This window comes from Cydia amplana, chromosome 24 (assembly GCF_948474715.1).
Source record: "Cydia amplana chromosome 24, ilCydAmpl1.1, whole genome shotgun sequence".
Lineage (NCBI taxonomy): Eukaryota > Metazoa > Arthropoda > Insecta > Lepidoptera > Tortricidae > Cydia > Cydia amplana.
Window position 1 is genome coordinate 4,399,264 of NC_086092.1, and position 16,734 is coordinate 4,415,997.

At 36.9% G+C, this 16,734-nt stretch overlaps 3 protein-coding genes across 4 annotated transcripts in view; 1 reads left to right on the forward strand and 2 right to left on the reverse strand.

Moving 5' to 3' along the window:
* LOC134659156 (GILT-like protein 2) overlaps window positions 1–16,734 on the reverse strand; it is a 186,962-nt gene that overhangs the window by 72,022 nt on the left and 98,206 nt on the right. The gene's annotated exons all lie outside the window — the stretch shown is intronic.
* Window positions 1,527–8,149, forward strand: LOC134659202 (uncharacterized). 2 transcript variants are annotated; one of them, XM_063514831.1, is made up of 8 exons: window positions 1,527–1,896; window positions 2,395–2,558; window positions 3,109–3,284; window positions 4,708–4,793; window positions 5,378–5,528; window positions 6,180–6,351; window positions 7,333–7,412; window positions 8,077–8,149. In XM_063514831.1, exons 1-8 carry the CDS (start codon window positions 1,808–1,810, stop codon window positions 8,095–8,097), a joined length of 939 nt encoding a protein of 312 aa, XP_063370901.1. In that variant the 5' UTR covers window positions 1,527–1,807; the 3' UTR covers window positions 8,098–8,149. The 2 variants fall into 2 exon arrangements, with proteins under 2 accessions (XP_063370901.1, XP_063370902.1); XM_063514832.1 differs by lacking the exons at window positions 7,333–7,412; window positions 8,077–8,149 and having other exon boundaries at window positions 6,180–6,477.
* Window positions 10,963–15,999, reverse strand: LOC134658965 (uncharacterized). Its single transcript, XM_063514571.1, has 5 exons — window positions 15,906–15,999; window positions 13,433–15,561; window positions 12,333–12,588; window positions 11,669–11,721; window positions 10,963–11,139 (listed from the first exon to the last, which is right to left on the reverse strand). Exons 1-5 carry the CDS (start codon window positions 15,997–15,999, stop codon window positions 10,963–10,965), a joined length of 2,709 nt encoding a protein of 902 aa, XP_063370641.1.

Here is a 16,734-nt window from a genome sequence, read left to right on the forward strand (position 1 = left end):
GTATCAGTAAGTTCAGTTCACTACATATCAATATTATTTTAACCTCTTGTCTGTGCATTTTTGAAATTTTTTTCAAGATTATTTTTTCTGCTTTATACAGCACAATCGAGGTAAGAACCCATGATTTTTGACCAGCACACACACAAGACAATAATATCACTAATATTCTAATATAATATCGTCATAATATCAGGAGCTCAAAACAATACACGAGGTAATCCTAATCACGGTTCATATCCCGGTTAAAATAAGTCTAGTGAAACTAATTGTGAATCATTCAAAACTGTTATGCCAAGGCATGTAAGTTAATATACAGGAAGTCTTCCTAATTTTTTTCGGAAAACCTTAACACACATAGATTTATTAAATTGTACAATGGGACTTAATCGCATATGTAAGTTTTAAGATTTACCTCAGACGTTTCCCCAAGACCACGGGGACAATGCCGTCCTCGAAACGTCGGAGGTAAATCTTAAAAATTACATACGCGATTAAGTCCCGTTGTACAATTTAATAATGTGTAAAAATCGTGAAAGTTTAAATCAGTGTTACACATAGATTTGTTAAAAAACTAAAGTTTTTATTGCAATTTATACCTATATTATATTGATATTCAGAGTACATTTACATTTATTTAAGGATGATGCAACTGCATTTAATGGAAGCCATTAGCTGTGTTATATTTGTTATTGTAAACCTGATGCAATACTGAAAGTAAATTTGAAAACATGATTAAATTTTAAAGGATAATTAAAATACTGGATTAAAAATAAGAAACAATATACAATCGTTATTTATTTGCTATTGTATCAGATAGAATACTGTATTCTTGTTAAAAACTTACTTTGAAATACACAACACAACTATTTTTAACTCGGCTGTTCCACGTATTCGCTATATACAATGTAATCTTTGTTACCATTAATTAGCTATATTATTAGCCGGTTAACATATCTGCAGTTAGCGACACTCAAAACAATACACCAAGGTTAAAAGAATAAAGAGTTTATGTTCACATAAAAGTGAAATACGGTGCTACACTTTACGATCTACTTTTCTTCAATATAAACAGTGCAATACGTGGCAAAGCTACCTTTGACGGTGAAGAGTGTTTTTTTAACTATATGTTTTGACCGATTAAACGGCGTATGCAGTTTGCAAATTGATAAAAACAGTCTGAGATTGCAGAAATAGGTTATGTATGATAAGATGCGGTCACTCTTCCAATTCTTCCAAATCCACCTGTACGGATATGATGGTCGTTCTTGTCTACGTGACAGCGTGATAAAACGGTGTCCGTCACTTTCTTTCCCACGGTGTTAAACAGTGACAGTTATTTTATCACGTGGATAAAGATGGATAAAGCTATCCATAATAGGCTGGCTGATAACCGGAGAACTGTCAAAGTTGTCAAACTGACAACCAGTGTTGCCATGTAAAAACTCAAATTTTGTAAAAATTCGAATTTTTGTCACGTCCAAAAAGTTTCGAGGTTTTGCTTAATTTAATAGCAGTAAAACGCAGTAAAATTAATATTTAGCCAGCGTTATTGTCAGTCTGGCAGGTGACAGAAAATTGATATATTTGGATCAGATAATCAGAAACGAAAATTGTACAAGCGTTTAAATACTTTAAATATTGGCTGCTATGCTTAAATTTTCAGTTCAAAATGCGACAGAAAGACCACCAGCCCTAACTTGGAAAAGCTAGGGCTTTCATTGTTAAAGTGTAGTTAAACTGTTGTAAATTGTGTTAGTTGTATTGCTAGGAGTTATACCTAGATTTCGTACAATATCTAGTAAGAAAAATGCCAGTTTTTACGGCAAACATACCTGCGGACCTGAAGATTGGCGATAGAATAGAAATTGGCGGCAAAATTAAGAAAAATGCCAGAAAGTAAGTTTGTGTTTTACTTATTTCTTGCTATTGCTAGTATTGCTGACAACTTATGATCAAGATTGATCCCACCAGTGCTCTACAATATACTTGCCTCTGCTACTACAATTTAGTCACTATATCCAAGATACTAAACTGCAACACCCTGCCGATTCCTCAGGTCTCAAACTCGGGGCTTCCGTGTTACAGCTTAAATAGATGGCGCATTACGGAGTCATATTTTGTGGCAACCTCAACGGTTCTTCTGGTCAAATCGTCAACTTTTGACAACCAGAGTAAAGCTACCATATAATGTACACCATCTAGCTGGTCAAGCAGATCTTGTTAGTGGAAAAAGGCGGCAAATTTTAAAAATGTAGGCGCAAAGGGATATATAGTCTCATAAAAAATTTGAATTTCGCGCCTTTTTTTACTGACAAGATTTCCTTAACCAGCTTTACTTCAGCTGTCAAATTCAGGGTACTATTAATTATTATGCTGTTTTCTATCTATTTCCAGGATGTCAGTGAACCTGTGCACGCAGGAGGGGGAGGAGCCACGCGATGTGGTACTCCACTTCGACGTGCGCTTCCACAGAGACAACATTATATCTCTGTCTCGCAAGAACGGACTATGGATCGGCAGCGGGAATTATGACACCAACTACAACATGTTCGTGCCTGGTCAGTATACTGTAGAGTAGTGTAGTTTTTATTCCATGGCGCCACCTTGCTAACTATGTGAACAAACCGCCATATTGAAATCATCTCTGAATGTCAATTTACTAGTGACTTTTTGTTTACATAGTTAGCAAGATCTATAGAATGACACTTTAGTTGCTAACGTTTAGTCAACGCCAATTTTTGTACGATGTCAAGAGCGAACCCATAAGCCTGGCCGCACACGCACGGAATTTTCCGTACGGAATGACATGTGCAAGCGAGACAGCGCTATGCATTTGTAGAGCGACGTCCTGTTCCCACCTGTCATTCCGTGCGGAAATCGAATGAAAATTCCGTGCATGTCCGGCCGGGGCCTACCGCGAACCACGTTCGACGTGTTACCTCCCTGTCACACTTACGTACGAATTTACAAGTGCGATAGAGAGGCAACACGTCGAACGTGGTTCGCGGTAGGCCGTCTGTTCCGTTCCGTTCCGTTGAGGAGTTTGTTCCGTTCCTTGGAACAAAAAATAAAAATATAATGTGGATTGACCGGTATATTGTTTAACAGGCACAATGTTCCGCATAATCTTCGAGATCAAGGACACCGACGTGATCACGATCTACTGCCAGGGCAAGTTCCATTCCAACTTCCTGCCCAAGATCCCCTTGTCCATGGCGAAGTACATCGTGGCCTGGGCTGATATACAGCGGATCACGCATTGCTACTTTCATACGGGAGTCAAAGTAAGTTAATTATAGTTTGTCAAATGACTGTCTCATTTCAAACATAGACAGAGATAATCATACTATCTTTGTGTTACACTAGTAATAGCACCCAAAAGAAAAGGAAAGGAAGAATAGTAGTTTATGCAACAGTGATATAATAAGGGTTCTTAAAATTCAAGGGTCGAAGTTACAAAACGAGACGTAGTCGAGTTTTGTAAAAAAAGACCCGAGAATTTTAAGAACCAATTATGAGCTGTTGCATACATTACTTTTTCTATGACAGCTGCTTAAAAAAAAGAGTTATTATTAAAAAAAAAGAGTTATTATTTAAAAAAAATTGAGTTATTATTTAAAAAAAAAAAAGAGTTATTATTGTAAATGAAAACATACCTCTTTCAATCAAGATGATCGGAACTTGTATCTTTAAAAAAAATAAAGCAGTTGTATTATACTCATAAGATGACTGCTAGCAGTCATCTTATGAGCCTATAGACAAATCATTCAAATGACATTGCTTTAGATATCACTGTCAGTCATTTAATTGACACATTTAAGTGCTGGAGTAGAAAAAGGAACTATACGTTTTTTTATAATATTCACTACTTTTGAGTACCTACAGAAGGGCAAGTCGCGTAAAGTTTTGGAAAAGTTCTTTATATAATAATTTCACGGGAAAATCTTATTTTGGAAATGGGTTCTATGAAAAAATAGAAGAAATTCCCGAAGTTTTCTGAGTTGTTTTGGAAACTTTCCGACGGAACATCAGTATCAGGTTTTCAATCCAATTCAGGGGATGATGCCTCCGATAAACAGTATCGCATATTGCCATAAGAATAATAATATCGTAATGCGTTCAAGCAATTAATAAAGTACCTCGTACTTTTACGTTTAAACATCGTCAGGTGATAGGCAAAACTCACTATAATTACCACCACAAGTTCATAGCCAAAGCCATAGTGAACCATATTAGTTCTAAAAGGAGGTTGATATTTGTTTAAATATTTTTTTAGTAATTAGTGAGTTTTGCTTGTTACCTGGCGATATTATTTCGTATTTAATAACTGTGAAATACTTAAAGAGGTACATGGTACAAACAACTAGTACGAACACTAGAACAGTTCTCAATCTTTTTGGTCATCGTGATTCTCGAATTTAAAACACACACAGTGTAGAGGACATAATGAGTTCGTGCTGTGTATCGCTACAAGTGTTAGGAGACCAAAGCCCAAACACACCACTATGTCCGCCTACAATGACAGCGGAAGACCTCCCCCAAAGTGAGTCCAAACCGTAAAATTATTCAATGTTCAACATCGTGATTCTGTTGTGTTAAAAAAACAATTCTCTTGGTAAAGTTCGAACCTTGCCCCCCTGGGTTCGGAATCAGAAAATCCTGTCCCAGGGCTTCTCTTCCAGGAGTATGTATTCTCTTTCTTCACAGGCCCCTGGTGGAGACCAGCCCCCCGTCGCCCCTTTGCCGCCGCGGCCCACCGTGGCCCCTGCTATTGGGCTGGAAAAGAAGCGGAGGTAACCGTTTCATCTTCATCTGATCTGTTTCGTTTCGTTTGATGATGGCATCGTCTATATGAAGTATGTAAAGCAAGGTTTCACCCAACACAAGGTTGGCTACATAGGCTACGATGAACACTAACTTATGTGGTAGGTACAGTTTGCTTTTTACCGTCCTAGATCCGGAGTCCTAATATTTTTGACACGATAGCTAATACTTAATTACCTTAGATAAATTTGTGAAGGCCAAAACTTGGCTTTTTATGTCAGCTGTTGCTGTCACGGTGGTCTTCAGGCGCCCAGACTTTCTTCCCGAGGACCAGATTGGAAGGGCTTACTGGCAGGACCTAGCCTCTGAGAGCGGCACCTGGACATACCGGACGTAAATGAATTGTATAGAAAACAGAATCAAGATTTAACAAGGTGCCCTGATGATGGCTAAAATCCCTGCGGAGGTTTTCTCGAGGGACTATATACATAGTATGTAGTTTTTCAGAAAGACCTCTGGTATTCACAGTCTGGAGTCCACAGGCTACTGTAACCACTTACGATCACACAAGTATTATTGTTTGCCACCAACGTATAAAAAACCTTGTTTACAGCACTCGCGTGAGGAAACATCCAGCCCAGGACTGTCCCCAGCTGCGCTCGTCCGAGAGTTCTGACGATGAACAGTCGGTGAAAGTCCGACCGAATACCGAAGGTCGGGCTGACAAGTTCTTCTTTGAGACGCTCATGTGCCAACAGTCAAGGGTAGGTACCGTATTAACGCACTAATATACATTCATTATATTTACGCCTGAAGCCTCTTTCTTTTAGGACTATTGTGCTCCAAAAATTCGCAAAAACAGTATTGAAACCAGGAGTTCCCAGTTCCCGCCATACAAAATCGATATACGAGGATCATTCTCCATGAGGAGGAAATTCTAAAAGTCTAATGGTCTGCAAAGATTCACTTAAGTTTTTCTCCTACAGGAGTTTGGATAAGAACAGTTGATGAATGTCCGGTCAAAAACCAAGACGAAAATATTTAGGAATAACATGTGGCGAATCGCCACGCATTCAAACACCTCTTGAGAGGGAAAAGTAAATAGCAATGTGGTTGGCAACACTGCGAGAGTAAGCGATAAGAGAGAAGAAGTTATTATGTTAAATTAGATTATAATGTAGTTCACGTTATGAAATTACTGTATCCTGCTAGCGTAAGCTCGGCAATAAATATCGTCTACAGCAAGAAGTGGTTATCATTTAAACCGACGTGCACCGCCACCCTAAAAACATTTACTAGTGTGCCAGAGTTTACAACCTTACAACCCAAATGTTTTTCATTATATCTCTTGAAAGAATATTTTTATAGATAGTCAGGGTAGGACCCAGAAATTAAATTTACTATAAATTCCGTAGGAAACCACGAAATTCGGCGGAGCGGCAGTAGAGCCCCGCTACAGAAGTGCCAGCCGCGAGCGCGTGAGACCAGACAGTGCCAGAAAATTCGAACAAGACGAAAGCGACTACTCCGAGGATGTTACTTCGAAGAATGACTACTCTGTGGCAGATGACGCTGAAGTGTTGCCTGGTAAAAAACACATGAGGCGCGGGAAGTTCCCATTCAGTCAATTCGTCAATTTAATGGGGAAGACTAATAGGAGAAATTAAACGTTTGTGATATTGTGTTTGTTATGTGGTTTGTAAATATGGGTGTATTGTATTTTTTAATAGATTATATTGAGTAAGCTCGATGTTTCATTTCGTACGAACGTCGGTGTATTCCCATTTGTCCTACGTGACCGCCACCATACACGAGTCTGGGACAAATGGGAATGATTAATATGAAAACGCCTGTTCCCTGTGCCCGGCGGGTACAAATGTGAGTACATCCAAACGTTTTGCATGAATATTGGCGTCTATTGCTGACTCATTCTATTCAAATGATAAAGCTATAGTGAACAGATGTTCAAAAGTCGTATCTACTTCTTTCTGTTGAGTTGTACCATTCGAGTGATGCGACAGAGATTACGTCGATCTAATTTCAATGTCGCTATAGCCCGCTTGTGCGCACCTTGACCAATCCCACTGTGGCATACCCATAATGGCTCCTCTACACGATGGCCCAGAGAGATGGCCATGCGATGGTTGAAACGGCAATTACACGATGGCGACGTTCAGTTGTGATCTATAGAACTAAGTTTGCATATCGTCAGGTGACAAGCAAAAGTCACTAAGTACCACCACAAACCACAAGTTCATAGCCATAGTGAACCATATTAGTACGAAAAGAAGGTTGAATTTGTTTAAATATTTTATAGTAATTAGTGACTTTTGCTTGTCACCTGACGATATTATAATCAAACGTCTGTCACCATTAAAAGTATTAAAACCATAGATGGTAGGATTCTAATTAAAACGTTAGCTAATATTTCATAGTTCACTGCTTAGTGGCGTTGATCCCGGTCCTATTTCGATTCTTCGTCCTCATACAGATGGTTCACATAAATAATACTGATACTTTCAAGAATTAATTTCTAAAGTTGGTAGTAGAGATATTATTGTGTTTCAGCTTCAGGGTCAAATCGGGGTTGGAAACGAATGCGGATGTTCCGAAGAAAGCAGATGAAATATGGAAAAGACGGTTCCAAGGTGAGTAGAGGTCAGAACTTCCGTCGGTAGTATCTACTCAAATGGCAGGGTCGCCCTGTAAGGCTGTATTGTAATATAAAAATCTTTGTTTTTTTTACTAAAGTAATGATATAAAATGAGACTGATAAGAGTTTAAGTAATTTCTTAAAAGGTCTCATTCTCTTGAATATCTGCTAAATTTAATGCGACTCAAAATGTCGTGAGGGAATCGCATACTACAGCATGTGGCCCGTAACACGGGCGAATAATTAAAACGTAGATTCTACTTCTCAAACAATAAAACTTTTGTTCAACAACTTTTTGAAATTATGTAGTCTTAAGATTGTCCCTTTTTCAAACTAAATAATATTTTCAATGTACTTTAAATTCCGTTTAATTGACATTGCCTGTCAGTCTTGTCACCGTACAGCATCCGTACAGGCATAATCAATTTCGTAATACATTGCGTGTTTGAATAAATTTTAAAGTGTTTTAAAATCTAAACCACAAGTTATTTTTAAAAGTCGCTGAACAAACATTGTCTAGTTTGAGGAGTAGAATCTACGTTTTAATTTTTCGCCCGTGTTACAGGCCACGCGCTGTATATCTAGAGTGTAATTAGAGTTATTGAGTTAAAATTATAAAATCTGTAATTTTGAGATGTGTTATTATGTATTGTTTGCAGGAAATACGCATATTGAACTAGAAAATAAAAAGAAGTCTTCCGTTATTATCGGTACAATCCGTTTTTCTCTAAAAGAAGTGGGATTATTGTACCTTCTTATAATAAATGTGATATGTTTGTTTGTTGTTGTGTGTTTGCTTAAAAGTGCCTTGATGAAATAAAACCGACTTGGTACATTCATTATTTTATTTCTTATTTTTTCCTCGGTTCATAATATTGTACAAATGTTTTGTACAAAATAATATTCTAAGTTATAAATTACATTGCAGCCTTATCCCTTCGTCTCACGTATAAAATTTCTTATTTACAATTTTTTTAATATTAAATACAAATACTTTTTTCGTTCATAGTAGGATCTTTGACCTAGGCCTTGTTTTGTAATATTACAAGTTACAACCGGCAACCTCACTACATAGTACCTATAAAACAAAGTCGCTTCTCGCTGTCTGTCTGTCTGTATCATACTTAGATCTTTAAAACTGCGCAACGGATTTTGATGCGGTTTTATTAATAGAGAGGAAGGTTTATGTCTAATTTGTTAACCCGTGCGAAGCCGGGGCGGGTCGCTAGTTGGTTGGTAAATGTACTTGACCAATGACAATTGCCAAAATTGTAACTTGTAGATTTTTCAAGTAGACCCCTAATTTTCAGATTGATGTTATATGAGTTATGTCATTCGATGCAGACATATTATTGACACATTCTCATATTTTCTTACAGTCATCGACAGTTTAAATGGGAAATTTGTTATTTACTTATTTTAACACGCGTTATAACCTTATAACTTAAAAGTTTTACATAATAAAAATACACTAATTAGACAAATAGGTATAACAATTGACGTTTTGTTTGATCTAATCGCTTGACATTTTTAATAAAGTGAATTTGCTCATATGAAAAACGAGAAGATTTATGAGACGAACTTAAATTATTACTGTCATTTGCCAAATGACATTTATAGATTACATGTCACAGTACGCAAAAAACATTGACGTATATCTCAGGACGGGCCTTACGGGCACTAAAAACCGGCCAAGTGCGAGTCGGACTCGCGCACGGAGGGTTCCGCACCATCAACAAAAAATAGAGCAAAACAAGCAAAAAAACGGTCACCCATCCAAGTACTGACCCCGCCCGACGTTGCTTAACTTCGGTCAAAAATCACGTTTGTTGTATGGGAGCCCCACTTAAATCTTTATTTTATTCTGTTTTTAGTATTTGTTGTTATACGGTAATAGAAATACATCATCTGTGAAAATTTCAACTGTCTAGCTATCACGGTTCGTGAGATACAGCCTTGTGACAGACGGACGGACGGACGGACGGACGGACGGACAGCGGAGTCTTAGTAATAGGGTCCCGTTTTTACCCTTTGGGTACGGAACCCTAAAAATGGTACTAGTTCAGCGGTATCACTCCCGAATTCGAGCCAATCGTGCAGTCTAACGCAACTAGTTGCGACCAATCGCGTTGTCACACCGCTGTACTGGCCCCATTCATGCCCCATTCTTATTGCCCGTAAGGCCAGTGCTGAGATATATGTCAATGACGTATAATTATTCGTTGCGGTCATCTCAATAAATCTCCTCAGATCACATACAAATTGGATTACTTTGTGGATTCTTAACAACCAAAATGTTTTCTTTCTGAAATTAGGGCTAGGTATGAATTATTATTTAAAATACAACATTTAAAATATGTCACTAATGTCACTATAATGGTAACAGCGCAATAGGATCAAGTATTTAAACCACAAGAATATAAAAAATACACTTTAGGTACTTATAACTAGTTAGCCATGTAAATTATAAATAAAACGACAGATAATAACAAGATGAGCAAAATATTAAGGCCAGTTTTTTACAACGAATCTAGGTATTTTTTTCTAACAAAAATAAACTATTTTCGTTATTCACAAACGCGCTACAAGCCGCAATTTTGTCTTAATCTGTCATTTTGACTTATATATTTGTAAGAGAGAGAGAGAGAGATAAAACATAAATTAAATAATTGCGGCTTGTAAAGTTTTATGAATAAGGGGGTAGTCTACAGACAATAGGTAATAATATTTACATGGGATGCAAAAATAGGTTAAAAATTAGCAAATCAATATTGGATGTAGGTAGTACATTTAAATATCACCTTGGCAATAATTAGCTACTCAAAATATACAAATCACAACAATTATACAAAATTGAAAATACTGTTTGTAATATATCCACAAAAATCTCGTATTAGTTTCATCAATTAGTGGCACAACAGAATTAGGATATATTTTACACACTAAAGTATATACAGACCGTATACCTTTTTAAGTGGATGGACAGGGTTAACACACCCTGTATAAGTCAAGATTAAAAAATGCTATTTTTTTACCTATCTACTTACCCATAGACCCCATAATCCATTGCAGGGTGTTTCACTTTCAAAGTACACTAAAAATCACTCTGACCCAGTGGATATCACTTTTTTCCACGAAAAATACTATACAACTTTTCCTGCACACGAGGAATTGTATTAATTTTTCCTTAGTTGTCGAATTGTCGTCATTATGTCGCCAGTACGTCATTAGTCGCTAGGATGTCGCTATTAATGCCAGAAAATAAAACCTGTAGCCTGTCTCTGAAGTGGTACAGCGTACAGCTAAGCTAAGATTTGTCGTCATTGTGTCGCTATTGTGTCGCTATTGTGTCGCTATTCTGTCGCCAGTCGGCAATATGTCGTCATTATTTCGCCAGTCGCCATCTTATTCGTCACTACGTCGCCAGTATGTCGCTAGGCGTCAGTAAAGTTCACAATTGTCCCGTCGCTTGTTTCGCAAGCACTTCACACATAACCATAGTTAATACAATATCACACTATATTTACATTATATACAATTTATTTTTAACTAGTCTTTACGAACTCGCATATAGCATCAGCGTGCGTTTCACTGACTCCGATCTGCACGAGCTGTTGCTTGTTGACCAGAAACAAGGATTCCCCGTCTATCTCGTGCTCTGACAACACTGAGATTGTCTCTGCCCAGTTGAATTTTGACAGGTGGGACGCCAGCTGATCGACCTGTCAAACAAATGTTGCCCGTGTCAAAAATTGTTTGGCTAAGACAAAAAAATATCCCAGAGCTTTCAAATTGCACACGGAGCTTATAGGGTAATTCGCCAGTAACTGGCCACTGTTAGCAATTGGCCACCAAATGAAATGTATTCACCTATAGAGTTATATTTTAGTATAAGGTTTCAATAACTGGCCAGCCTTCAATAACTGGCCGCCTTATACTAAAATGAATTATGTTTATATTAATAGAATTTATTTTTAATTTAGGGCAGCCAGTTACTAAAAGTGGCCAGTTACTGGCAAATTACCCTATATAGTGAGCAATTTGTACTTGTAAAAACTTCATAGATTAAAAAGAAGAACCAAAAATCTAAAATCATTGATGAACAAGTTTCAGGCCACAGTCCCACAGTAAGTATGTAATACAATTGTACAGAGAGACATGCTTTATTTACAAAGCAAAGTACATATTTACTTGGTCTCTCCAAGTTATTAGAAGAATGCAAAATCAGTACGGAGTATAAAGAAATCTTACCGTCCAAGACTTGATTGTAGATGGCGTTAGATTCGCGAAAGGTTGATCCGAATCTGAAATGAAGAAATAGATTTTTACCGAAATTACAATTACCATTTCGATGATTTTTATGTTGTCACTGAAAATAATGGTTTCAAGAAATACTTAAATACTTAGTTAAAACAAGTTGAATGGATAGGAAAGAAATGTTACTATTAATAGTATATATGTAATAGCATTAAATTCAGCCATCGCTGCCATGTGCATCAGCATCACCTTTACCGAAAACCGTAACCAAATTGGCCAAGCCGTTTTCGAGATTATGGACAAACAAAAAAAAGATTCTCAACCTAAATCAAGTCGCTGTTCTAAATGCATAAAACCGATTACATACTGTCAGAAGTAAAAATATTTATTTACCTAACAGTTTAAAAAAATATATTGACCTGGCAACATTTAATTGTGATATTTTTACGATTAAGTTGATTTCGATGCGATGCAATTCATCTTATAAATTATATATCGGAGCGGCAAGGCGCTCACAAATATCTGAACACGCCTCTATTGTCAGGGCGTTAGAGTTGCGTGTTCAGATATAGTGAACATGGCCGCTCCGATATATCTGATAGCGACTGTACATACTGGTAAGTAATTATAAAAACGTTATAATAATTATTTCTCTCACCTTCGTCACATTTTTCTTCACTTTTAGTTTTATCATCTTCACTTTTTTCCGATTCCTCTTTACTTTTCACAGTCTCAGCCTCGCTTTCTATCGCCTCATCTTCGTTCAGGTTTAAATCGGAAATGCTCAGTATTTTACTATTATCTTTTATAAGTTTCCCATCTTCTGTCCTGTGCTTATATGTTTCTTCTCTCTTTGGCTCTAACGATAGATCTGCGTTTTGGTATATTATTTTCTCTTTTAGCGGTTTGCGTATCTGAAAAAGATTTATTGCATTTCATTAAACTAATACATCATAGATCATAGACACATCATAGATTAACTTGGAAACATCGGAATATTAGGTACTTACATTTTTCATCAATAGTTTTTTTTATACTCGTAAGTACGTACTTTAAAAGTTTCATTAGGCTATCATATAAGAAGGGTAACTGCGAAAACAGGGTAGTTTTGAAAATGACTAATATCTATTATATCTTAAGCACTTCATACCTGTGCCCTGTTTATCAAAAGCTTGTAACTTGTAATACAAGTGGAAGTCCCTTTTTGGCAGCTTTTGTTAGAAAGGGACTTCCACTTGTATTGGGTACAAGTTACAAGCTTTTGATAAACAGGGCACTGGTGTCTGAAATCAATATAATTATTCATTTTATTTAATTTTTCCATTTGGCAACACTTACACTACTGCAACACTTCCCAAGGCTGCTTACTGTTGCTATATACTTCTAGTTTTGTATAATACATTTACAGTACATATGGGGCTACTTTTCCGCACTAGTGCGTAAAATAGCACTTTTCGTGCGTATGTCGAAACTTTAAAGTGCCATATGTACTGTAAAACGTTGTTCGATACACGTGCGAATAGGTAATTCGCAACTCGTGTCGATTTAAAACACTCCCTTCGGTCGTGTTTTAATTTATCGCCACTCGTTTCGAATTTCCTCTTTTTCGCACTTGTATCGAAAATAACTATTTTGTTATTTAATAAATTACCCCGTTTTCTAAGTTAAATACTCCAATACATCTTACGTGCATAAAATCCAAATGAATTCAATCAGTTTTAGAACAAACAAATTAATAAAACAAGGAATAACACTTACAGGGAAAGCTGTATTAGACTCTTGGATAACGTATCCATCCAAAACATGCGTTAATATGTAATGATCAGTATCTTCTTTTCTCACACTACCATTGGCTATCTGCAACTCACTTCCTTTAAAATCATTTATAGAAGTAACTGTGAATTTTCTATTTACATCTTTAACTTCTTTAGTTTCTATTTTTGCAGATTTTGATTCTACTTCTGATTTTGTTGCTTCTACAGTTTTTACTTCTTTAATATTAGTTTTTGATTTGGGCGTTTCCTCTTTTTTAACTTTACCAGGTTTTGTAACTTCTTTCCGCTTCGTAACCGTTTCTATTTTAGGTGTTCCTGTCTGTTGTTCTGGTTTTGTGATTGTTTCTATTTTCGGTGTTTCTGTACTTTGTTTTGGTGTTTTAAATTCTGGCGTTTTACTTGTAGCCATTTCTAATGATTCTGCATTTGCTCTTGATTCTATTTTTAATTGAATTTCTAGTTTACTTGGTTGAGATGACTTGTTGGTATTTAGTTTTTGTTCATCTATGGATGCACTTAATACAAAAGGTATAGAATTTGGTGCTGATGTATCTATTACTAATGGTTCTTTAACTGGTCTCGTTGGTTCTAGTTTTAATAATTCTATATTAGGTCTTGATGTCTCCATTTTCGGTAATTCTGCATTTGATTTAGTTGTTTCTATGTTCACTATTTCTGTATTTGGTTTTGATGTCTCTGGTTTTACCTGTTCCGTGTTTCCCTCTGATGTTACAAATTTCATGGGTTCTGTAGGTCTAATTTTTGTTGGAGAATGCATTTTTTCTATTCGTATAACGACGTCCGGTTGCACCGGTTGAGGTTCAGTTCTTATTAGTGGTCTATTAAGAGCTTGAGCTGCTTGAGTAAAAACTGTGTTTCTAACTAACTTATCGCTTTCGATTAGAGTATTATCTTTAGTCGGTGGTATGACTTTCATATCAACAACTTGAGGATTTTCCTTGGCGATATTGGCTTGTGTTCCGGTAGATGCAGTCTCGACATTCCTTGATACTAGCTTAAAGTCTCTAACAGGGGTGGGTATATAACTAATAGTTGTACCATTTGCGGTTTCTACGCTTACAAACTGATTATTAGGTATTTTCCTTTTAGTCTCATCGGGTGATTCGCTCTTTCTTTTCCTATTTACTTCGTTAATACTTTGATTTGGCCTAGGCCTATTTATAGTCTGTGTTCCGCTCGGCACGTACTGATTTTGCATTGGCGCTATATTAATTAGTTTGGGCTGTGGGTGTCTGAAGTAATGCCTGACTGGACTTGTCACGACAGGAGGCATTGGGTTGCTTGGTATAGCAACTTTTTTATTTAATGCATTTGCTTGCATAACATTATTTGGTATGTTGCTAGTAGTGCTCATTGGTCTTGGACTGTTTACTGCTCTGATATGACCAACATTTTGGGGAGCATTTTGTCTAAAGTCAACAGTATTTGGAGCATATTTTACATTTTGCATCGGTGACACTGTGACTTGTGGTTGTCTCACATTCTGTTGTCTCATCCCTTGTAATTCTGCGACTTTCTGCATATTAACTAAGTTCTGATTCATATTACCTGTCCGATCTTGTGTTTGTGTAACATTCGTCATTGTATTTTGGTTTGCCATTGGTATTGTATTCGGCATATTACTATTGTAAACCCTATCATTGCTAACTATACTGGCCATATTTTGGTTTTGAGCAATATTAACACCCACATTAGCAGGTTTCTGTACATTTTGCACGTCACTTATTGGCATTACATTCTGTCCTGTATTTATTACATTTGGAGCAATATTACTAACGTTTTGGCCTACATTTATTACATTTTGACCCATATTAACGTTTTGTCCAGTAATCTGTCCGATATTTGGCATCATTTGGACGACATTGGACATTTGTCTGTGGTCCATCTGTATCATTTGCTGTGGGTAGTAGCCTTGCAGGTTCTGCAGGTACATCTGATTTTGGTCCATGTGCTGAGGGACGGAAGGCATCATGTTGCCTGGCATCTGCTGCATGTATATGACCTGGTTTTGGGGCCGGACCTGGTTCTGTATCCATGGCGGTGGGTTTTGTGGATTTATGAAAAGCGTTTGATTCGGTTGGATCTGTTCGCCTGGAATAGAAATATTGCTACAATAAGTATTCTGTTATGAATGTAATGTTCTGAGCAATTTACATGAATGTTTTGTTAAGTCACCCCTTTTTTAAAGTTGATTGTGTTTGTGACTGGTTTCTGAGATAAAGTGTCTGTAGTATTTGCATTACTCTTTATATCTGTATATTCAGAAGGACTAAGATGGTCGGCTCTTTATCATTTGTCACCATGCCTATCACGTTCTAACAAGTATGTAAGTGCGAAAGTGATGCATGACATGACAGGTGATAACAACGCTGCAGCATGCTGCTTAACCATGATAGCGCTGCAGGTGAATGTGAAAATGATATAAGTGATATTACCTGGCTGGACTAGGATCTGCGTCTCGTAGATGAGTCGGACGGGGCACAGCATCACCTGCTGCTGTTGTGGTTGGCTGAAACGACATAAATTCATATTTAGAACTATGTTCATAAACAGCCAAATTTGAACGAGACAAAAGAAATGCTTTGTTTTAAAGTTGAAATTCCGTTGAAACAGGGTACATCGTAATGTACATTGGGCGGCACGAGGTAGTATAATGGATAGAACAATAACGCGCCAAAATGAACTCGCGTAGCTACTAAAAAGGCTAACAAGTGGCCATATCTCAATCTGGGGCCCGTTTCTCTAAAGCTTGTAACTTGTAATACAAGTGGATGTCTCTTTCCGTCAAAAAGTGAAATCCGCTTTTGTTACAAGTTACAAGCTTTTGAGAAACGGGCCCAGTGCCCTGTTTATCAAAAGCTTGTAACTTGTAATACAAGTGGAAGTCCCATTTTGACAGCTTTTGTTAGAAAGGGACTTCCACTTGTATTACAAGTTACAAGCTTTTTAGAAACGGGCCCAGATCTCCAGTAATGAATGATGGGTACATTCAATGTAGGGTCAACTTGTAGGTCAAAAGAAATTGTATGAATAACAATTATAAATTATTATTTACCTATGAATAAGAATGATTTGATTCAACTCACCCCATTTGATCCGGCTGGCACATTTGCTGCTGCATCTGAAAAACGGAAGTTTATTTTAAGTCACGTATTGAAAATTATTTATAAACTAGCGACCCGCCCCGGCTTCGCACGTGTTAACAAATTATACATAAACCTTCCTCTTGAATCACTCTATTAAATAAAACAGCATCAATATCAT

What these genes read in the sequence shown, in the direction of transcription:
- LOC134659202 (XM_063514831.1), top strand. Translation starts at nt 1,808, where the DNA reads ATGCCAGTTTTTACGGCAAACATACCTGCGGACCTGAAGATTGGCGAT. An exon ending in GGGCTGGAAAAGAAGCGGAG is followed by an intron (nt 4,794 to 5,377) that starts GTAACCGTTTCA and finishes CCTTGTTTACAG; the next exon opens with CACTCGCGTGAGGAAACATC. An exon ending in TCATGTGCCAACAGTCAAGG is followed by an intron (nt 5,529 to 6,179) that starts GTAGGTACCGTA and finishes TAAATTCCGTAG; the next exon opens with GAAACCACGAAATTCGGCGG.
- LOC134658965 (XM_063514571.1), bottom strand. Translation starts at nt 15,999, where the DNA reads ATGAATTTATGTCGTTTCAGCCAACCACAACAGCAGCAGGTGATGCTG. An exon ending in GCAGATCCTAGTCCAGCCAG is followed by an intron (nt 15,562 to 15,905) that starts GTAATATCACTT and finishes TTTCTATTCCAG; the next exon opens with GCGAACAGATCCAACCGAAT. An exon ending in CTACAATCAAGTCTTGGACG is followed by an intron (nt 11,140 to 11,668) that starts GTAAGATTTCTT and finishes TTTGTTTGACAG; the next exon opens with GTCGATCAGCTGGCGTCCCA.